The 23376-nt window shown below is 36.8% G+C and overlaps 2 protein-coding genes and 1 long non-coding RNA gene across 11 annotated transcripts in view; 1 reads left to right on the forward strand and 2 right to left on the reverse strand.

The window, feature by feature from the left end:
• LOC117184353 (forkhead box protein I1c) lies at window positions 1-4045 on the reverse strand. Of its 3 annotated transcripts, none has more exons than XM_033381375.1 (5): window positions 3930-4045; window positions 1396-1848; window positions 1144-1327; window positions 491-1075; window positions 1-424 (listed from the first exon to the last, which is right to left on the reverse strand). In XM_033381375.1, the coding sequence occupies exons 2-5, from the start codon at window positions 1794-1796 to the stop codon at window positions 116-118; spliced, it is 1479 nt and encodes a 492-aa protein (XP_033237266.1). In that variant the 5' UTR covers window positions 1797-1848; window positions 3930-4045; the 3' UTR covers window positions 1-115. The 3 variants fall into 3 exon arrangements, with proteins under 3 accessions (XP_033237266.1, XP_033237268.1, XP_033237267.1); XM_033381377.1 differs by having other exon boundaries at window positions 1396-1839; window positions 3930-4018; XM_033381376.1 differs by having other exon boundaries at window positions 3923-4018.
• On the forward strand, window positions 3456-5580 carry LOC117184355 (uncharacterized). 4 transcript variants are annotated; one of them, XR_004469658.1, is made up of 3 exons: window positions 3456-3652; window positions 4015-4514; window positions 4566-5580. It is a non-coding gene; the product is annotated as an uncharacterized lncRNA (long non-coding RNA). The 4 variants fall into 4 exon arrangements; XR_004469659.1 differs by having other exon boundaries at window positions 4015-4443; XR_004469660.1 differs by having other exon boundaries at window positions 4015-4122; window positions 4190-5580.
• Window positions 5556-23376, reverse strand: part of LOC26534304 (mucin-5AC) — a 19683-nt gene continuing 1862 nt past the window's right edge. The window contains exons 4-13 of one of the 4 annotated variants that reach the window (XM_033381370.1): window positions 13727-14085; window positions 13457-13657; window positions 9040-13090; window positions 8739-8977; window positions 7359-7488; window positions 6778-7298; window positions 6176-6714; window positions 5897-5996; window positions 5747-5824; window positions 5556-5689 (exon numbers count right to left, since the gene is read on the reverse strand). In XM_033381370.1, the coding sequence (XP_033237261.1) occupies window positions 5654-5689; window positions 5747-5824; window positions 5897-5996; window positions 6176-6714; window positions 6778-7298; window positions 7359-7488; window positions 8739-8977; window positions 9040-13090; window positions 13457-13657; window positions 13727-14085 (6254 nt within the window). In that variant the 3' untranslated portion in view covers window positions 5556-5653. Of the gene's footprint in view, window positions 5690-5746; window positions 5825-5896; window positions 5997-6175; window positions 6715-6777; window positions 7299-7358; window positions 7489-8738; window positions 8978-9039; window positions 13349-13456; window positions 13658-13726; window positions 14086-15242; window positions 22915-23376 lie in introns of those variants that run through there. The other 3 variants (XM_033381369.1, XM_033381368.1, XM_015188744.2) reach the window with 3 other exon arrangements.

The raw sequence follows: 23376 nt of genomic DNA on the forward strand, positions 1-23376 counted from the left end.
TTAGTTGTTGCAATTTCTTTAATTCTTTACAATCATTTACAAAATGCACTATGGCGAAGTCGCATGTGTTTTGCTAGTTCATAATACGAGTAAGTGTTGCGTATTAGCATAGTTTTTAATAGTGTGTTACACAAACGTCAAGAAGGTTATCTAAAATATCATCGCTACGTCCGAACTCAGCGGTGCTGTGCAGGTAATGAAACGGCTCATCTATGCTATCCATTAGGGGTCGAAAATTTGTGTAGTCGTAATTAATAGTAATGCTACTTGGATGTACAGGACTGGAGATAGCAGATGTTATTAAAGTTCCATCTTGTTCTTCAAGAACATTTAAATTTGCTGATGTGGAAGCAAGAACTGGTGTCATATTAGACGTAATGTTTACGCTTTCATTAAACGGGGCAATATCGTCCTCTTTGTATATCTGACGAAATAGAGACTTGGATAGTATCGTTAGGATTCAAGAATATAGTAATATAGTAAGTCTTACCATGCTAGTACATCCTAATTTGTCGGTTATAAGGCAATTTAAACCATTTGACTCGTCGATAATCTCCGTAGTGCTAATAATAATTGTGCCAAGCTCATATTGTTGCTGATATATTTGCTCGTCAGCAATCGTTGTCATTGGTCCCATATTAGACCGAAATGAGGAGGTAAAAATGTCGTTTACCTGAGAACTAACACCAGTAGATAACGACAAGCCCAACTCGGTCAGTGTAAAAGATGACGACCCATGGTTCTTCGGTCCTTTAATTTCTACTAAGGCATTTGGTTGAGGCATTTTAGAACTTCTTCTGTAAGAATTTTGAATAGATTCCCCATGCTGTATTGGTGCCAGTTGATTATATTCGCCCGAAACGTTTTGAATATTGGGGTTAGTGGTGTTCCAGTGCGCCCAACTTCTTTTAGGCGTTTGATTTAATTTTTTATGTGACAGTTTTCGATTGCGTATGCGCTTCCTATCACATTTTTTTGGGTCTACTCCCAGTTCCCAGTAACCACCTTTCCCCTTTTCCTCGCGTTTTCGATTACGAAAGCAGTGGTGGAGCGACAAGTTGTGCCTAATTGAGTTCTAAATAACAATTTATATTATAATATTTTATAATCGAAATGAAACATGTCAGTTATAGAACAACTTACATTCCATCTTTTTCGCACCCGAAAAAATGCAAACTTTGACTCAATCCATGCACATATTTGTTGCAAAGTGACCCGTCCATTTACTAGCATTGCCATTCCAATTATATGTGAGTAGTTGAATGGTGGTTTTTCCGTCACGTCTGTTTCGTACTTTGATGCTAACTTTTCATATTCTGATAAGTCTCTAGAGAATCAATGAATGCAAAAAAAATTATGTATCTACTCGTACGAGGAGAGTATCGTATTACTTACCGTTTTATTTTGTTTATAAAGATTTCATATCGTTCTGCTGGAGTAGGGCGCTTCGGTAATGGTGACGGTGGTAGCATTTTGTATTGAGAAAGTATTTTCGACTTAGATACAGGATTTTTATTTACCGAGCTCTCTTCGTAGCTCTGTTTAATTTGCTCCTCCGATAGATTTTGAGTTCGGAAATGTATCCCCTGTGACATTACTTTCGAATTCGCATTTGTATTTATGTCGTCCTCGGTGATTGTGTCAATTGTTTTCGGCCATGTTAAGTTTTGGTTTCGCAAAAGCCAGTTGAGATTTGTTAACTCGCGCTCTTCATCAGAATCGTCTTGTTTTTGCACTTTAGTGTTGCCTTTCAACACAGCATTGCTCTTACGAAATGAGTTTTGATATGTTAACATTGTATACGGTAACAATGGACGTTGGTCCGTTAATCGAATCTACCTGTGGAAGCTATATAATATATAAAGTCGATCTTAAATAATACTATGCTACATACAATTTATAAAATTTAAAAACACAATAGCACACTTTGGCTCGCCGAACTTTATATACACTGGCAGTTCCACCACCAGTAAAAGACTATTTTCTTTAGCGTCTGATATTTTTTCATTCTTTTCGTTTCTATTAATTAAGATAACGAGAATATATCAGAATATTTTAGCACTTGGTTTGATATTTTGGATTTATGATTAAGAAATTAAGCAAGATCTGCCCTTGAGTAGAGTGGGATTATTAGCTGCCCCTTTTTTATGAAAAAAAGTAATGGTGTTAACAAAAAAAATTTTAATGTTCGGAAAAGGCTCGAATTATCTAAGATTGGTTAAAAAATATAATATCGGAATTTGAAAAATTCGTGCTGAGAGAAAAACACACAAATCGTGATATTATGTCCGGCGTATCCGATTTTCGACGAGGATTATTAAGATCAACTTCCTACATTTTTGGCGTTGAAGCAACATGCTTAGCCATTGCTTAGATTAGTTGCAATGAATTCAATCGATATTGCAAGATCAGTTAGATCAATATTACATGAAAACTTGGCCTTCAACCTGAATTTTTCTCGAATATAGGATAATTCGGCAATCGCCTCATGTCAATTGGTGCACTTTCGGTAAAGCAACTTTTGCATTATAATTAGAATTAGGGGAAACCAAACTCGAAATACCTCGGATTGTATCCGAGCTGTTACACATAGCCGCCTCAACAGATATTTATTCCCGGTACTCAGTAGTATACCACTGGATTCGTGTTCATTTACATTAGAAATATGTATGTAACAGCCAGAAGGAAGCGTTTCCCACCACAGAAAGTATACATATGTATGTATATATTCTTGATCATCATCAATACCTGAGTCGATATAGCCCTGTCTGTCTTCGAGTCCGTCTCGTTTAACTCCTAGTTTTCTCTCAGAGACTACACATTTATCTAAATTTTTCCACGCTACTTTGATTGGTAGAAATCTTTGAGCTCCCGGTCGGGGAGGAGTGTCACATGACCACAATCACCATCCTACCCGCTTTAACCAAAAAATCGATCTGTTCCTTTTGCAAACAGAGATTACAAGGAAAGAGAGAGAGAGAGAGAGAAAGAGAGATAGAAAGCATGCAGCACTCATCGGTTCCAAAACCAATTCTGGCGTTCACGTATAAAATTAGTTTTGTCGCGGCACGTGTGCCAAGACTTAAAACGTCCTGACTGGTTGGAGGCTAAAATTGGATAAAAATAAAAGGGCCAGCCCTCGCATATATGTACATATATATTTTGGAGTACTTTGTACCATTTTATAATTCCGTTTGCAAGTGTACACAAATAGAAGGGAGCTTTGGGACGCTGACGTTAGTAGTTCTACGATTTTTTGCCAATCAGTTCGAAACATTAAATAAAAAAAAAAACGATTATGATGAAAATACGCGAAAAAACCAGAACTACACTTTTACACAATTTGGAGTAAATTAAATATTCATTCAAATGGCTTCTACGAATGGACTAAGTTATTTTTATAATATTATTTTCCAATTGCATAGAATATATTGTTTTTCGTCCAATATATTGTGTCCAGTTTGATTGGCAATTTCAAATAATTGGAACGACTCTATTATTTTTTCCATGTACCGGCAACAATGTTATGATTGGCTCTCGAGAACTTCTATGTAACAACATGATTGGGGCCAAGGGAGAACTTGCGATGAGTAAGTTAATAGGGGTGAAGAATTCACTGCGCCATTTTGAAAATAGACTTCCGATTGTATTGGTAAGTTTTTATGGGCTACCTGCGAGTGAGTCATAAAAGTACAGCGGACGTAATTTTTCTTTGGTCCAAATAGCTACATAAGGCAGTAAGACTGTTATATCCACTTCTTGATTTGTTGCAAAATCATATTAATTGGCTAACACATAATTTTGCTGAAGATCCAATATATATCTATGTATACGTATACATAATATATATAGTACATAGACATATAAGTAATATCTTGATTCACAAAACAGTATGTACGACTTTGGTGAGTGGATAACATACCACTTACTTTTGTGTTTATTCAATACAATTCTTTTTTTTGTATCAAGTACTTTTAACGGCTGCGACGAATTTATGTTATTTAACCGTTTCAGATGGACTGCTAGAACTGTACTGCATTGATGGTCGTTGCCTTTGCACCTGTATGTCTGCTTAACGGTCCACGACCAACCACCTTTTTTCCACTGTATTGGGAAAAATTGGTAGGTGTTATAGCTCGGCCACATATATAGGGGCAAAGTGGACTGTAGCTCAGGTGTTTCCTTGCAGCAGAACTCAGTTCAGTTTTAATACCCCAGTCTCGACATAGCGAGTTGTACGTTATACCGCAGTCTAACGTCTCCGAGTGCTTAAACTCTGCCGACAATTACCGACCGACCATCGACCAACGTCCACGAACTATTTGATTACCTAAAGGTCGCAGCAGCAACCCCGTTTTCACCCCATTTGTGCCGGACATAGAAGGCTAGGGTACCACTACGGCTAACACTTGTCAACCACCAGTTTTATCATCGTCACTTTTGGTAGGTAGTATTTACATATGTTGATTTAGGGGACGGGCACATTCCCTGTATAGCCGATTCAATTCATATATGTATGTATGTATATCTTTAGGAACCATTGGTTATGTAATTTCTGTTCACAGGTTCTCCATCGTTTGCAAAAATAATCCATTGTAATAGCGACCAAATTGGTATAGTTATACACCAATGAAAAACATACAAAATGTGTGAATTCAAGTAAAACATGTTGGACACCCAGAATTCTTAGTTCTTTTAAATGCTCAGATCCTATTACTTAACAATGAATAAAAGAAATCCATGGCATTTTATATATGACCACGTCACCTAATCGAAAACATGTTATAACGCAAATATATTCACAAATAAAGGACATTTATTACAAAATAGCTTTTATTTTGTTATACAAATGATTTTGATAATATAATATCGAATAATCACATTAATGAATAATTATAGCCGAATAATTCAATATTCAAAAGGTTGTCGATTTTTAGGCATTAGATAAAAATGATAAAATATACTTATTATAATACATCGCTTATTACAAAAAGGTTTTGACATACTTATTTAAAAAACTGGCACAGATTATATTCGGGTACAAAGAATTCTATATTTCTATACACAAATATATATTAGAAAGTTATAAAAATTGTTTACCCGTTTTTGTACTCTTGTATTTAAATTATATTTTAGTTAATGTGTGCCTAGTTTATACCCTAGTCCACTGACAGCAATTTAAAAACTTAAGAACTAAATATAAATACTCTTAGAGTACAAAAATAAATTAAGTTCCTGTATTTCTGATTAATTATATATAATATATATATATTTAGCAACGTTCCACTAGCAGACATAGTAGTAAATACTCGTAATATATTGTAGTTTGTTTTCATAAATGCAACTGGCAAATGTCTATAGGATTTCGATTGATTATAATTTTCGCAAAAGTCGCATCCTTATCAGTATGATCAGTATCAGTCGATATTCTTGTTATTGCACACAATATACACTTTGAAATTACCAAGATCGAATAAAATCGATTCGTTATCATGTACCATAAGATTTGTTTGCTCTTCACTGATACCTTAAATTTATTTTTTTTTCCATCCCTGTTTCGTCGGTTGGGCAGGAGGTGGTGGGATGAAAATTATATTATAGAGCTGACATCATATGCTTTTAAAGGTGTCGTTCAATCTTGATGTTTCAGCATTTACAGAGAATCAAGTCCAGAAAATTCACTCGGTATCTATAACAGTTAACACACATTAATTATTGATTTAAAATATTTTGTAATTTGACAGACCTTCTCTGGCTTATATAGATGCGTATGTGGCAACAAAAAGGTTGAGCCCAAATCTCTTTCAGCCATTGTGTTTAATTCCTAGATTTAATTTTATTCAATTTGTGTTTTCATAGTAATTCCACCATTAAATTTGTGATAAAAAAAATTCACCTCAATTGTATGGTTTTTGATCTGCGAGTCTAATTTGAGAAGAGCGGGGATAGTTACAGCTTCAACTGTTGTTTCGTCAAATGACCGTACGCCATTTGATCTAATTGAGATCATATAAAAATGAAATTATTATAATATAATTATGGCTTATCTATGGTATCTATTTTAATTCATATTTTAGACACCAAAAAGGGTTTTTTATCAATATATTTAATATTTCCCGACCAAGTGTGGTTTGGCGTTTGACGGTTTGATTGTTCCTATATTTATTTTACTTACTCAGAATCTAGTTTTACATTCTGTTGGGATTTTATATCAACAGTCATGGTTGATACGACTTTGCCAGGTGCGGCGCAGGAATCGTTTACAATAGCAGAGACTTCATAGCCAGCAGAAACTAATGCACTAGTGGGTGTGATGCGTTCTTGAGCGGAATGTTCAATTTTTTTTAAAAGGTGCTTTGACCTATCGATAAAAACAGATCGATATTCCAAGCCCTCCTTTTTATGCAAATCTCCTTGTGTTTCTTTTTTTTCCAAGGTTAGATTATTATTCAGTTGAACATTTTTTAAAATATACGGTTGGCGGAATTTAGCACGTGGTATCATAAAGGTGAGAGAACGATCGGCTTGGTCTGTATCAGCAACACCTTCATCCATGTTATATGATGGAATGTCGTGTTCTTCAATTGCTTCACTTAAATCAAGTACGTCATACATATTCCGTATTGAAGTAACTTTGCATTTGTTGGCTAAATTTGTTTTTGTAAGCACTTCCACTTTCGATTTCATTTTCGACCTTTTCACCCCATGTCCTTTCTAAATTTAGCGAACGAGACTATAAGTATATGCGAATTATTTTAATGTGCTACCTTACTTTACCTTATGCAAAATAGATCCTGAGCTATAACTTGATTCGCTATTGGAATCATTTATATATTCCACAATTCGAGATTTTCCAGATGATGTCAGCATACTAGGGTGTATATTTGATGCTGCAATAAACATGGAACTTGCGGAAGCGCCCTGATTCTTACGCTTTGTGTGTATAATTAATATGCAAAACAGGAGCAAAATAAACAGAACTGTGCCGATGGCAATCAGACAGATCAAAAGTATCTTAAGATTTAGTTGGCATGTCGTTCCTGCATACCAAGGAAAGCACTGGCATACCGTAGTTAACTTCAGAACTTTATCCAGCGGCGTTCTAATACATTTGCCGTGGTAATTGCACTTTTCACAGCCAATTATGTTATCTGAGCATTTTCTACCTGGATAAATGGCGTTATCAGATATATCTACATAACCATCCCGGCAACTGCATGTGTAACTGCCACCCAAGTTAAAGCATTGAGCATTGGTCGAACAGTCATGAAAATTATCGTGAAGACATTCGTCGAAATCTGCGTAAATCAAAACAAATAGCAGACACAAATATTATCTGGTAATCGCAAAATTATCACCTTTGAATTCTAATGAATTAATTCCTTCTTTTGAGGTATATAACTCAGTGCCTCCAATACTAAAGTTGCTTTGCCGCAAATATTTTTTAAAAACGGATGACAGTCGCTTTTGATCGCTGTTCTCAGACAACTGAAATGTAGAGAAATTATTAACATTTTAAGGTAACATATCCGCGTAGTAGTCAATTACTAGATTAAAATAATCGATTCATTACCGAAACATTCAGCTTTTACCAAAAACGTCCAAATTATTAAAAGCTCATTGTTAAGCTTATTTGAGTTTCCTATAGTGCATAGTCATACATACCATATTGTGCGTTTTTAGTTTTCTCGTATCTTCAATATTGTGGATGCCACAGGTTTTCGTTCTTTGCGGGGGCGGAAGGGGGTTGGGCGAAATTTTGAAATACACGTGTTATACTGAGATCTAACAGGATTGTGGATATCAAATTTGGTTACTCTAGCTTTTATAGTCTCTGAGATCTAGGAACTCACTTTTATCAATAGGCAAAGCCGACCCTGAAACATGTGTGTTAGAGAGAAACAGAGCGAGAGAAAATGAAATTGTTTTCTTCATTCTGGCTATAATAATAGTACGATCTGGTTTAGATTCTGCAGTCTAAACGATATAGTATTTCTTTATATCTTTAAAATTGTGAATGCCATAGATTTTCGTCCTTTGTGGGGGCGGAAGGGAGTGGGGCGATGTTGGAAATATACTTGTAATAGTGACATATCACAGAAGTCTGGATACAAAATGTCGTTGCTCTAGCTCTTATAGTCTTTGAGCACTAGGTGCTCATAGGGACTTACAGACAGACATTGCTCAATCGACTCGGCTATTGATGCTGATCAAGAATATATATGTATATTTATGGGGTCGGAAACGATTCCTTCTGGACGTTTCACACATCCATTTTCACCACAAATAAAATATATACCCCTAAACTCATTTTGAGTATCGGGTATATTAAAGGCACAAGCTAAACTGCCCTGGTAATGATGTCAAATCTATATTATTGCATTAAATGGTAATATATGTTTTTGGCGTGAAAACGAAGAAATCTTGCGGAATGTGAAAACGGGGGCACCAATTTATGTGATTTCAAAAGTAAATAGGAAAGAGAAAACCGGATCCTGGCTGAATACAATAAAATCAATATTAAAGATAATACAGTCCGCTAGTTCGTAACTTGGCGATATCTGTCCGCCCACAAAACCAAATTTTCTAATTCTTTATTTCAACTTTGATATCCTTCGAGTATTGTCATGAGATCTTTGAGACGGACAGGCTACATAAAGTATGTACAAGACTTTTAACTAGAGCTATATCAATTTTAGCTTAAGCTTAGGCATAGGAACAATTGGTCGAAAACTCACCTGCAGCAAGAATTTACTAATGATATTATCTTTCTTATTAGCAGCAATGCTAATTAATTGCACTCCATGATAAACGTCCCGAAAGTCCGATTGCATAATCATGCGATCGACGGCGTCTAGTATAATTCCACTGAGGTGACGATATTCGTTTGACACATTACTTTTAAGCCCATCGTTGAACTTGAGGATATAGTTTCCAACTCGGAGAGTTTCCATTTGCATTTCGTAGGTATATGTGGCTGTAATGTCAAAAGTCGTTATAAATCGAGGTAACATACAAAAATTAGTGTTTGAAACATACGCTTGCAAGGTCGGTCCGGAAATATGCGCCCAAAACTTGGTCGACACGCACAATGGCTTACAGATTCATCTCCATTACTAATAATAACGCATATTTCATTTTTTTTTGATTTGCACACTGGATTGCAAGCGCTAGCTGAGCTTAATTTTGTTATATGCTTAGTTTTTGAAGGTGTATCAATCAGTACACCACTTAGATGTATACTTCTGGAATCGATAGGGGAATACATTTCCTCATCCCGAAATGGATGAGTTAATAAAATGGGCGAATTATGCCTTTGGTCAATAACAGACGTACTTTTGGAGATTGCTATTAGCGTTAGACTGTTAATGGAATCTTTAGTCGTAATCTTTTGATACAAATCTGGCCTCGTGTTGATAACAGAGCTTATGTTTATGATTTCTGGTTTAAATCCATTTATTATTTGTGACGGTTTCTTTGTTAACGGATTTGAAAACGTAGGCTTTATTTGTGGCAAGCTTGAAGTATATAAATTCTGTGAATTTCGTGCGATATCGGACTGCATTGCCCCTTTTTTTCTGGACATCGCTACTAATGTATCCGGTTCTTTTGAACTCTTTCGGGTAGGAAAAATCGCCAAAGATGATTTAGACTTAGTTCCATTAAATACGGATGGATAGGATATTTTCGTATCGTTGAGAATATGCGTGTTGGCAGGAATAAATGCACTGATCTGTATGCCTTTGTCTGGATGCCTTGATCGAAACTGCTTTTTAGTGTCGTTAACCTGAACAATTTTTTGTATATCTTGCTTCATAGATATGGAATAAATTGAGCTCCAGCCACTGACACTTATTGTGTTCCTGGTAGGTATTAGAGTGGCTTTTAAAATCTCCGATGAGTTCAATGGAATCATATTCGAGATTAACGACACACCTGCACCTAGAGATTCTTTTGATTGGATTTTTTTTGTTATCGTAGGGATTAATAATGAAACATTATCTGCTGTAGAGAATAATATTTTCATGGGCTCCAGAATAGATTTTTTCATAGCAGTAAAACTAGAAGGCAGACGATTTGTTAATTCACTTGTTCTTTTTAAAATAGTTTGAAAATCGTGGTGTACTATTTCAGACGGTTCAAGTCTTTTTATATCGTGTTTTATCGGCTTGAAGGAACTATTTTCGGAACGGTTTATTTGAGAATTTATTGTATCTAAGTTAGTACCGAGAGTTTGAGTGTCAAAATGTTGGAATCTTGCCGACAATAGTGTTGAAGAAATTTTGAGTGAATTTGCATTAGTGGCCATCGCCATTTTAGAATACTTTACAGTGGTATTTATTAGAATTGAAGTTTTATAAAAATGTGCCCTTGGATTTGAATGTTCCAATAGAGTCTTTGTAGTATCAGCGAATACACTCATTTTATGCGTTGCGCTAGAAATATGATTAATCGAAATTGGGACTTGCGTTAGAGGTGTCCTTTTAGACTTTTCAAACTCAAATTCAGACTTAATTAAAGTTCCCAAATGAAAATGTTCTCCTGTTGCTAAAAGGATCTTATCAATGTTGCTAGTAATCATTTTCGAATATTGTGAGCTGTGAGGAGCTGTTATAATTGGTTGACTTTGTTGCATTATTAACCACAAGCTTAAAGAGTGTTTATTTAGTGTTTCCGGATTGTTCTCATTGTAGAATTGAAGAGAATAGTTCGAGTAATCAGCTTTTTGATCATGTTCTAAGGATAAACCAATGTCGCCCAGAGGGAACCTTTGTGCCGCTTTTGTTAGATTGCGGTACAAAATATTCGTATATCCGCCGTTAGATTCATATATTTTAGAAAGTTCATTCGCATTACTTGTCGAAGGCGTGAAGTTGTTTGTAAAAAGGTTTTTGTAATTTTCTGACGCGCTGCTTTGACCAATTGCCAAATTCGATAGGTTCTGATTTCGTTGTTTAAATTTATTGTCACTTGAATCCGTACTGGAGTGTTTATCTTGTACAAGAACTACTCTATTAATTTGGGGGGATACTCGTACATCTACTTTAGCTTCATTAACCGGTATCTTGATTAAAGGCATTGACAAGTGAACAATGCGTCCCCTAATGGCAGCAGCATGCGGAAAATGTTCAACTTCTTTTTTAAATGTAAGTGGAGGTGCATGCATATTGACTGTGTGACTAAGCATCTCCTTTTTTAGATTAACTTGATGAAGTGCCGAATATGTAGAAGCAGATAATGGCGATCTGTATGTCCCAGTCGGGTTTAATGGGTATACCAGAGAATGCGGAATTGGAGAATAATGATAGGTGTTTGATAAAGCCAAATAACTAGTAATGGCAGGCAGTCTAGTACTAAATATTTCTGGTATTCGCATTATCTCTAATATTTCATTACTGTTCAGCTCCGAATTCAAGCTGGCGATTTTTTCTGAAGCATAATAATTATCACTCGGATACTTGTTCTGCTCAATAGGTAGCGGGTACTTAATTCGACTTTGCGTTAGTCGTGATTGGGCAAGCAATGGGGTCGGATACAGCAGATACTGCAAATTGTTTTCAAATTTACTCATTTGTTGGTTATATATAGGCGGAGGCGGCTTTAATATGCTTCCATACCCGTCAAGAGTTCCCCGATTCAAGTTAACGGAATCTAGGCGATCTTGATTAGTCTTAGGGGGATGTAAAAATGGAATACTGGGGTATAATGTATTCGAACGGATTAATTGGCGATAAAACTTAGGCACTAATAAGTTGTTTCTCACTTCGAGTAAGTTGTGTCGCATAGCAGTATCTCCTAAAGAAACCTTCGTACTAGGTCTGCCAACTATAACATCAGCGTTGGCTGTTATAACCTCTCCCGGACGTATAGGGATACCCGTTCTAAGCAAAGAGCTTCCATAAGCTTCCTTCGTATCTTCTGCGCGTCGTGGAAACGAAATATTGTTCACGGTTTGTTGGTTTAAATGGTGTTTAGGTATAATTTTAATCTTCGCTTTACTGACCGTATTAATATCAACGGACACGTCCATATTCCCGTTGCCATCATAAGAATATCCGCTTGTTAAGTAATCTTTCTCAGTTTCTTGCAGGGGTATATACATTGGTCCCTCGACAGTTCTAGTTATAATCTGATTTCCATTCGTTGTTTCTACATCATTTTTAAGATTTCCTTGATTATAAGACTGCCTGCTTTGATCGGCGCTATGCTTATTTGCAATATTTTTCTTTATTAAGTCGGCCATAACATTTAGCATTGGCCCAAATCTTTCTAAAGTCAAAGGTCCAATAATTTGCGATACAGTTTGCATTAATGGATTGGTTTTTATATATGTTTCTGGATATACATCAACATTTTCTGTTTCCGATAAACTAAGATCTTCTTCAACTTGAGGATACATCTGGATGTTTTCCGTTGATTTGACGGAGGTTTTATTATTTATGGAAGATTTTTTTGTTGCGATAACTTTTAGTTTTTGACCATGGTTAATTTTCTCTATGCTGATCGGTGAATTATTAATATCATTTACTAAGCTCAGTTTCGATTGAATGTCTTCTAAAATAGATTTCTGACTTGTGTGCAATTTGGTCAGGGTTTCCACAGCGGTTATTTGCATGGTTTGGCCATCTAGCAAAGTAGCCATCGTCACAATAGCATTGCGATCATTTTTTCCCTTTTTCCGCATGAGTTCTGTGCTAAACATGGAGACTAATTCTGGCTTAAGCAACGAACTAGCCACTGTGTTTGTGACGATATTTTTTATTACTTGAGTGTGAAGCTTGGCATTGACATACTCGTGCTTAGTGTGTAATGTGGGATCATTGTCATACACCGTCATGGGTATCGGATCTTGCAAACTAGTTCTAGTTATACTGTTATTTAACAAAGTGGTATAAAAAGTTAACGTAGTTAAGAAAGTTTTTGTGGCGTATATGTGTACAGCGCTCTGTTCTTCTTTCCATATCAATGCAGTGGGAAGATCAGTGTTTAGGACTCCGTTAAGAAACAACCCAGTTTTTTTATAATTATTCATCTTTGTTTTAGGAAATGTCAGCGAGATGGGTGTTGGCAGAGACTCTGTAATATCTACCTGAGTAAGAATATTTTCATTAGTCATCTTTTTCAGGTCATCTTTCACTCTTTTCGTTAAGAAGACTTTACTGTTATAAGAGTTTGTATATTCCTTTGATGGATGCAGAATAACAATATGTTTATGTGCTCCACTGATTGTATTTATATAGGTAGTCTTAGGTGTGATAACTATAGGTATCTGTTGTGTCTTATCCTTTGGAAGAGTATTCACAAAATGAAAAGGGGTTGGTAATATTCCAACAACTAACTCGGTCGTCTAACACGATTAGGAAAGTATACATATATATATATATATATATGAATATATATATGAATTTAAATATAAATTATTTATTTACTTAATTCAAATAACTCAAATACTTACTTTTGAGAAAGTTAAATCTTTTACCAATAGGGCGCTGTCAAGTAAGTAGTTTCGCTCTTCTGTATGGCTATTTGATATAACCGTTTTTTTTTTTTCCACACTGGTGCTTCCATTCTCAACATAAGTCGTGCGATATGTGTAGGTAGTGAGGCATATTTTTGTAATGATTTGATTATCATTGATCGGCATAGTAAATTTCTCCTATGGCATAAAAATATTTTAGTATGATTGATATGTTAAATGATAATTGATGATTGTTTGTTACCATACCTGTTTTTCTAAGGGTATCGTCAAAATCATTTGGTTTTTTAGTGTACTCGGAGCAAGAGTAAGAGGCTTATGATGAGAATGCGATGCAGGTATCGTACGGCTTCGAATATTTGATAATATCTGCGATGTTATCCCTTCTTGTTCTACATACTTTCCTTTTTCACTTGCAATTATCAATTCAACTCCATTTGACATTATGTGAGTGGCCAGATTATATCTCGCCTCGTCTAATGTCTTCTCCGATACAGAGCCATCTAATATGTCGACTCGATTTTCATAGCTTAATATGTTCCTAGCCTCAAACGTTTCAGAGCTGATGTATTCTTTAAATTGCGTAAAGTTATTTTTATCATTGTTTCCTGCATATATTCCAAAACATGTTTAATTAGAAGCATTTATTTTGGAAGATTACGTGTCCGTATTTGTACATATTTACATATGTATATTTATAAAATTACAATAAGCAGTTAAACATCAAAGTTTCCCTTGCAGATGCCAAGAATTGCATCTATATTTGTATTTATTTATGCACTCGTAATAGAAATAAAATTTGGGTACAGCACCAAAATATATCTCCATAAATTGGATAAGACCTATTTTCCGCTAAGTGGCTACATAAAGCCTATAAAAAAACTATATAAACCATATAAAATGTAGGGTCACGAAAATATCAGTTTCAGGTAAATATAAGTACATGAAGAGGTATTTGTTAGTTCATTTATCTTTATTAAGTCAAAATAGTTTTATTTGCAAAAAACTGTATAAATACTTGAAAAATAACACTAGCTAGTATGGAAATTTATTTTCATGGATTATTACAAATGTATGTAATAATGTCTATAAATGTATATGTATATATGTATGTACATTTTTATAAAGTAATATTAATAGACCCATTATAGATAATCTGATATAAATGTACGTAAACTTATATTTAGACATACTATTATACTCATATGTACAGTAAACATAATTTATTACTAAATTAAAAGTATGAAATTTATTCATATAATGTAAATATTTATACTTATTTTATTTATATTTATTTCATTTACATTTCTATACAACATAATTTTGTGATAATTAGCAAAAGCTACCTCATATCGTTATGGTTTATCAAATTCAAAAATTTTAATTTAAATTAACAATCTTCAAAAGGGGTAATTTTTTATTTAGTTTCCCTGTCATTAACTCCAGAACAGGAGACACCAAATCCAAAGTAAATCCTCAGGAAGAAGCCCTGTTGTGTAAATTAAAGTGGCTCTTGAAATTTTAACAAATCTTTTTTTCCTTAGGATTGAACTTCGTATTTTTTATTTCATTTTAATCGTAAGTCTAGACACAAAAAATTACAAAAATAACAAAAGACAAATTTAATAAAGTATGTACATTTGCTTATATACGAGTGTGTAGCCAATAAATGTTATATTGTGGGCATAACTGAAAAATTAGTAGGTCGGCTGGATGAGATTGTCAGTGTGATATCGAAGGTTTTGGTAGTAACTTGTGTAAATGTAGAGTGCGTCTGTACTTCGTGTTGGTTGTTTTGTACGCGATCAACGACGTATGTAAAAGTGCGTGTAATTACTTCCGTTCTTGTTGTGGTAATAGTCGATAGATCATACACGTCCTTGGGGTTCTTTCTTTCTGGATGAGCTAATAGAATTGGCTGGACCTGGTCATAATTTTTGTCTTGATTTCCCAGTGATTTATACCCTATATGTTTGGTAAAAATATTTTCTTTCTGCGATTTTCCCTTCCTAACGGAAGTCAGTGAAATATCCCCTAGAACAATTTGGGGATTGCCTGTTTTTTCAAAGGCAAATGTTTGTTTATCTGGTATTCTACGCTTCAATATTACAACCCGAAAATTCTTTGGAAAAATAGTCGGGGATGTATACGACTGTGCAAGAGGACTGCCTTTTGCATTTGTTGTTTTATTGACTAGTGATTGCAATTCTTCCAACGGTTTACGGCGAACAAGTACCTTTCGTAAGTAGCGATTAGTCACATTTTTAAATGTATCAGAATTAATGATGGATAAGCTGGTATGAGTTTCACGTCTTGTTCTATGATTGTTCATTTTTATGCCATCTAAGGAAATGGAAATGGAAGGAAGTTTCTGGGGATGAACTATTACAGAATATAGGTTTCTGACCTGCAACTGTAGCGGGGACTGTAGCTCAGTGAGGTCCTTTACGCTAAAAAATTAAAATTACTTTTATCAATCGCCACAGAATCTGTTTTCGAGTCCAGAATCATCGATTGACTGGAAGACTTAGAGTACCAAAGGTCTACGTCACCTACAATGCTCTCTAATGATGCAGTTCGACCCTTTACATTGTCACCGAAAACCTCTGTTGAGCCAACCCCATGATATATATCAAAAAATGTGTCAAGAGTGTTTTTATCGAGCTGAGGGTGATCTTGTTTTGGTGATATAAATAATATGACATTTCGACTCTCTTCGGTGTCGTACATATCATTAACTTCCTTCTCTCCCAAAGTTACCGTTTGTCGTATTTGTGAATGAGCTTGTCTCTTTTGCAAGGCAGCCGAATGATCGTAGCCATTCTGCACGGTTGACAACACAGTGCTAAATTCCCCGGGCCTACGGCCCGATACGTAGAGTGTCACGACGCTAGTGTCCTCCAGCGGATTATCCAATTTCTGTTGCTTACTTCGTTTGTGTCCCTTGCTCGTCTTTCGGGACTTCTTGCGATTGATTTTCGTAGTCTGCATTTCACTGTTAATTGTCACAATCTCATCGTCAATATCATCAACTTGTGTTGCTGTCCGGGCAGCGTCGTCCAAATCCTGCAGGTTCTCACTCAAAAGTAATTGTGGGGATTGAGTATGGGATAAGCCCTGAGGCACCGAAAATGGCTCTTGCTGTTGCTGAAGAAGCAACTGCTGCAACAATAAACTGTTTACCTGCGCTGCAGGTCCATGTGACTTTACATTTTGAGGAATTATAGGTGTGTTCACTATAGTATCTACACTGTATTCCGTAGCTGTTATAGTTTGTGCGGTAGTATCGTAGACAGTAGTCAAAATCTTTTTCCCCTGAAATGTCAGTGGGAGTATAGTAGACTTTCCATCGAAGATGGTAGTTACATATGTGGAGGTGTGAGTGCGGTACTCGGTGACTGGCTCAACTGATGTGGACACTATAGCTGATATCGCACTTTGTTGCTGTCCAAGCGCACCAATTAAAGGATTGGCCGGCAAATTAAGATTGCCCAAAAGCAACTGAGAAAGCAATATATTCGCGAGTGGAGCGTTAGCAGATATTTGAGGTTGTACTGTCGATACAAGATGCTCTACAGAGTACACGGTAGACGGAAGTATGTGGGAGAAGGATGTCTTTCGCCCGCGGATAGTGGTAGGTGTAAAAGTTACTGTTGTTGTTAGAGAGTCATGCAACAGATATCTCGTTAGCTCTGTAACTCCTGCATTGTTAATACTGGATTCTTCTCGCGTAAGATATTTCGAAGTTTGGCCGTTCGTTCCCAAAATCTCCGTGTATTGATTTGGTCCGAGCACCTCGGTGCTGGTCTTCGCAGTCACTATATTCTTATATTCTGTTATTTGGCCATTTATAACAGGCACCGTGACCTCGGCTGGTATAAGATGAGTAACCGTGATAGTTTGACTACCCATTTCTATTATCTGCAAATCTGGAACATATTCATTTCTATTTCGACCACGCACAGACCCTCTTCCTCTATTTAAACCATTTGAGTTTCCATTTCTGGATCGAGACGTACCTACTAACCGCCCGTTGTCAGCATTATTGTTTACATTAGGACCACTGTAGCTCTTTAGTCTACGACTGGTGCCAGTTCCAGTACCTATAGTGCGTCTTATAGAAGGACTTCCGGTTGATGGTTGACGTCGAAAATTTGATGGTGTGCCTGAACGTTTAGCGCCATTTAAAGTTGCATCTTTCTCTCTTAGGGTAAACTGGGTTCGCGGCGTAGTTGGCCTTGTTGGACGAATAGTTCGATGATTTGCCACAGCGCTGGAACTTGGCTGTGATTTCTGACTATGTGCCTGTTGGCCACGTGGTGAAGGAAACCTAGACCCGAATCGAGAATTGGTTTTAACGCGAGAACTCGCTGTGGTTTCATTTAAATCGTCAGTATTTGAAATGCTTGGGTCTTCCAGTGGAGACATCGTTGATAAGTTTGGTCGCCGAAATCTAAATCGGCTCCTATTAAAAGCATCTGCTTGCCGTCGCACCCGGGAAAGACTTTTACCTTTTTGCGATTTAGAATTCGACCGTCTGCTACGATTTACTTCGTCTAATACGTCATCTTCCCCATCATCATCGGCATCATCGTCATCATCATATTCGGAAATATTTTCGGATTCATTTTCGTTTTTCTTTATTTCTTTCTGATTTTCATCTCTTTGCTGCGTCTGGAAAAGCCCACGGGGCGGAAAGAGACTATTTTGTGGCCTGGAACGTGCCTGAAGGCTAGAAATTGTTGGCCTCTGAAAACTGCGAGTTCGGGGCTTAGCAGTCGTTGTGGTGGTAGTGGTAGTAGATGTTGTCTTTGCTCGGGCTGACAATGGGTTTCTTCTAAGTGAAATGACAGCAGAGCTGTTGACACTCGAACGTGGCACAGGTGCAAACCCGCTTGGCCTATTAATCGGTCGTCGGAGTCGCAACAATGGGTTCTGATTGCGTCTTGTGCTTTCTTCTTCGTCACTAATCTGTACCAATTCGTCAGTGGAGTTGTCATCTTCAACACTGCTATCTGAACTAAATTCTTTTGATACTGTTTTTGTTGTCGTCCGCTCATTCGCTGATGATCCAGAGACAGTTGGCTTAACGCGAAATTTTGAATTTCCAACCAATATTCCGGAAGCACGAAAACCTGGGCTGTTAGATGGACGATACGAAGCATTTATATTTTGTTTTCTGCTAGTTACAGTTTGTGTCGGACGTGGAGAAGATGCAAATCGATTTCTGGGGGGTACGAATGCAGCATTTGACTGGGGGCTGACGCCCAGTTCGTTTAGTACAGAGCTACTCGATGACTTTATCGGCCGGCCAAAAGTGCGTCGGGACGACTGTGGGAATCCCAATTCATTTTGATTTATTGGTGCGTTTGAAATAACGCCTCGTCTTGATGAGCTATATCTGCCGGATGTTTTTAGGGCAGGAGTTGCCGTAATGGTTGGTGTTATATCTGACCTTGTTATAATAGTAGCACTACTTGGACTTAATGTTTTTTGTTTTGGAGCGAAATTAGGCCTATTTCGTGAAGCAAATGGTCTTATCACGGGGGCAAATGTGCGCTTTGATGTTTGAGATGGGTCCAAAGCTTTCGAGCGATTTTCATCATCGATATCTCCTGTTGTAGTTGGTTCGTCTTCTTGCTCGATATTAGAATCCGCGTTGACATGCAAATTTCCTGTTTGTGATGGCATAGCCGATACTATGACAGACGTTGGCAACAGCGCTGCATCTTCAGTTTTTTTCTCAAAGAGAAAGCTAGACGTACTTTCAATAATCTGCGCGTATCGATTGTCTATTACAGTTCCAATGACCTTAGACTGGTATAAAGTAGTTGTACCGTTTCCGATTCGTGTACCTTCAATAAGCCGTACCAGACCAGTCTTGAACGGCTTAGAGCTAGATAAGCTATCATCGTTTAATATCATTATAGCTAAACTAGACTTTTTCATTTCATCAACGTGCAAGCTTGATGTACTACTTGTTATTTCTATTTCAATTCCCTCGCTGTCAATCGCTGATGCCACTTCAGTTGTAAAATACAATGTACTTACTTCGTCCGCATCAACAATATGTTTATAGTCAAACAAAACCAATGCAGATGTACTGTTTATTATATTATTTAGACTTGTTGTCAAGAGTTCGCTTGGCTGGGCTATCGCTGGTGTTTTCAATATTGTTTCTGCCGTCGATGTTGTAACATCCGTCGGTGTCACCACGTTAGTCACTGTTTCAAAACGTGATTTTGTAATTGTCTCATTAACTTCATATGATGTGGTATAGTACGTATATGTGGTGTAATAAGTGGTTAAGTCAGATCGTAAGCTCGTATTAGTCATCCCGGAAGTGACAATACTTTCCGTATCTGTATCCGTTATGCGAAGATGCTGGTTACCATCGTCGCTCGGATCTAGGGAGCTATAAGAATTAGCTGCCGTCCGTAATGTTTCGTCCTCAGGAATCGACGCAAGATTTGTCGGTTCAATTACATTTGATAATGTTTCTTCTCTGCTTAGTGTAGTAATCTCACCATCTTTAGCTAGCTTAGTCCAGTAGGTAAATGTCGTAAAATAGGTAACAGGGAAGGTTGCTTCCTCTGCGCCAAACATTTTTGTAGGTTTTAGCGTTTCAGTTGCAACGTTAGTAACTGTTTCAAGGCGACTGATAACGTTTATTACATCACCGACATACATAGTTGTGTAGAAGGTAAACGTCGTAAAGCTTGTTTGAAGAAGCAGAGTAGCTGATGGTATTATCTCATCGGTGTTACTTTCCGAACTCACTTGGTCGTCCACCGGATCTTTTTGGTTTAAAATGACTTGCTGGTTTCCATTAACGCTAATTGACCGCACATCCATGACTAAGGTCACATGTTCTTCCTTTTCGACTCGATCTTCTGCTGGTTTAAATTTAACCTGACTTGACGCTTGCAAGTTTTGGGCAGCGTTTTTTGTATCTAAGTAAGTTGGAGTATCTGTAAGGTAATTATTTAACGAATTTTTGGTTATATAATTTGTCACGACCTCAGTTCGAGACATTATATCAGTGTCATTATCGGCGAATATCGATGTATAATAAGTGTAGGTAGTGAATAATGTGTTTGTATACTTAGAGTCATTAAGATATTCAGTTTGTTGTTTATTCTTACTTTCATCAACTACGCTTTTTTCTTCCCTTTCTGTCTGTAATAAGCTTACAATCTCTTGCGGAATTGTATACTTGGAAGCCAAAGCTGAAGCTTTACTTTCCGTTTGTTGAGACATACTTGCAGTATCCAATCCAAACCCTCCAAACGTAGCGATAGTATCTGTTGGTTTTGTTATGGTATCTACTTCTGTACCAGCTGTAGAGGAAATAAGATTGGTGACAATCTCCGTATGGCTTGATACAGTAGTAGAAGTGCCTTGAAAGAAAGTCGTCAGGTATGTATAGGTTGTGTACAGAGTCTTATAAATTAAATCAACCTCATTAGAACCATTATCAGTATCGTAATCATCATCTTCACTGTCATATTCATTATCAGTCGTTACATCGAAGTCCACCGTTTCATGGACTGTGGATTCCTCTATCTTGTTTGATAACTCTGTAGATATTAATTCTGTGGCTGCATCTTCACTAACTACGCTCAAAAATTCTATTTCGGGCTTTTCCAGCTGCTGTACCTGTGTGGCCTGTATGCAATAGTATTTGGTAGTCTGGACAATATCGTATGCGGAGAGTGGGTTTTCATCGCTTGATGCACTTGACGGATCTTCTTTCCCAGTATTTAGATATCCCAATGACTTTGTCAATTGTGTTAGGAACACTTGAGATGTTGTGTGATCACATGTTTCTGAGATGGTGTTGTTATTATCATTTGTTGGCAAGGGTGGTAACGGCTCAGTAAGGGGATTATCGTACAAATCTTCGGTCAAGTTTTCAGTCGCTGCCTCGGTTTTTGGAGTATTTTCTTGGTCTTCTTCAATTGATACAGTTGTTTCGTCTGCGTCTTCAGAGTTTTCAGTAATTGTTTCGTGATCAATTTGATCTGTTGATGACTGAGCTGGATGTGACACGCCCGTAGGAACTACAAAGTTGGCAAAAGGATCGTCATCAATAAAAACGGTTGTTGCTCCTCCATGTACTTGAGGGCTTGATTCATCTAAAAGGGTATCATCGCTCTTTACTATGGCCGTGCTCTGTACTGTGTTTTTATGGTCAGCTATAGATTCTAATAGATCGCCAGTATTCATATGAATTATTTCTGTTGTTGTAGATTGACTTGACAAAGCCTGTACGGAAGTAAAATTGGTATCATAATTCAGATTTGGTGCTATCTTTATTTCTGGAGTCGAAAACTGATTTGAATTGTTAGTCTCATCAACTATATTTGATGAATCTGATCGGATTCTTGTCGTGTCTAATCCAAAGTTCCATTGATTTATAGCAGTGGATAAAATCGGCATTTGTTCGGAAATCATTGCATCGGAAACATTTGAAGACTCGGTTCTTAAAGTAGGCTTTCCTTTAATAGACGTAACGTGGCCATAGTTTTGACTGCTTTGAATAGTGCTCGGTGAAAAAACAATCACGCTATCACCAACTATCGTTGTGAAATCCGCAAAGCCGTAGTAGGTTACTGTTGCCAACATTCGTTTGGTCGCTGGCAGAGCTGTTGCTTTCGAAAGAGAATTTTCTATCTTTGCTCCACTTTGTTGTTGCTGTTGATAGTAAGCTTTCGGAAACCGCCCATCATCCATATTGGCTGCAGAAGACTCAGATGAATCTCTATCAGTTATTTTGACTCCTGCGATTGGCTGGAAAACACTATGTTGAAAATAATTTTTAACTGTGATGGTTGGCAAATATCCACCAGACAAAACATTCTCGGCAGAAAAGTTCTTCGCTCTGCCCTCAGCTTTTAAGTCAGATTGTAATATTGCTGTATTGCTAGATATTTGTATTAATTGCAGAGAAGAGGAAGATATATTGTCCAGATATGACTCCGCTTCCATTGTTTGCAAAACTGTGCCTCTTGCATTTTGTAAGTTCACAAAGTCTGTGTTTCCTACAAATTCACCTCGATGAACTCCTATATTATCGTCAATGTCCTGCCAGTCTGGGGCATCAGCATTAAATAGATCGTTGTGATTCTGTAGAAACGAACGGGTTTTTAAATAATCACCACCACCACCCACCCAACTTGTAACAACAGAAGGAACGACACGGTCGTTCTCATAGACAACCCTTGAACTTTTTTTTAGGTACTGGGCATAGATGCGACCGTTATTTAATGTAGTACCCACAACCTGGGTGGCGAATTCGGTTGTAATTCCATCCTGAATAAATGTTCGCGCTGTTGAAGTCAACAGTCCAACCTCTGGACGCACTGTTAAGAACCGTCCATGACTATCCCCCACTCTCCCAGCCCCATTATTCACAAAGAGCACAGTAGTAACATCTTAATGTAAAAATACATAAATATACATATATAGGTAGAGAGATTGCGTGAAAGAAATGAGTCAAAATCATTTTCAGCAAGAGTAAGAGAAAGGAGCGAGATTACCAAATATTTACATTATACGGAACATAAATATACATTTAAATTTACATTTACAGATGCAATCATTTGGTGCAGATAAGAATTGAAAGGTTAGGTAATTAGTTCATATTTCCAGAATGTACAGCCCAAAAAGATGGTGAAATCATATACATAGAAAGATATAAAGAAAAGGAATAAGAAATGTAAGTACATATTTTGTCACTAGATAAGTATGTAGATAAGTCTACGCTTATTTAAATTGTGAATTTTGTCTTATTCCAAATTGGTTTACAAACAGTAAAATCATAATTAAGAATAGGGATATTTTGTAGAGTTGATGTACTTAGGTACATATGTATGTATCCCAGTAACTTAGAGCAC

This window comes from Drosophila pseudoobscura, chromosome 5 (genome assembly GCF_009870125.1).
Source record: "Drosophila pseudoobscura strain MV-25-SWS-2005 chromosome 5, UCI_Dpse_MV25, whole genome shotgun sequence".
NCBI lineage: Eukaryota > Metazoa > Arthropoda > Insecta > Diptera > Drosophilidae > Drosophila > Drosophila pseudoobscura.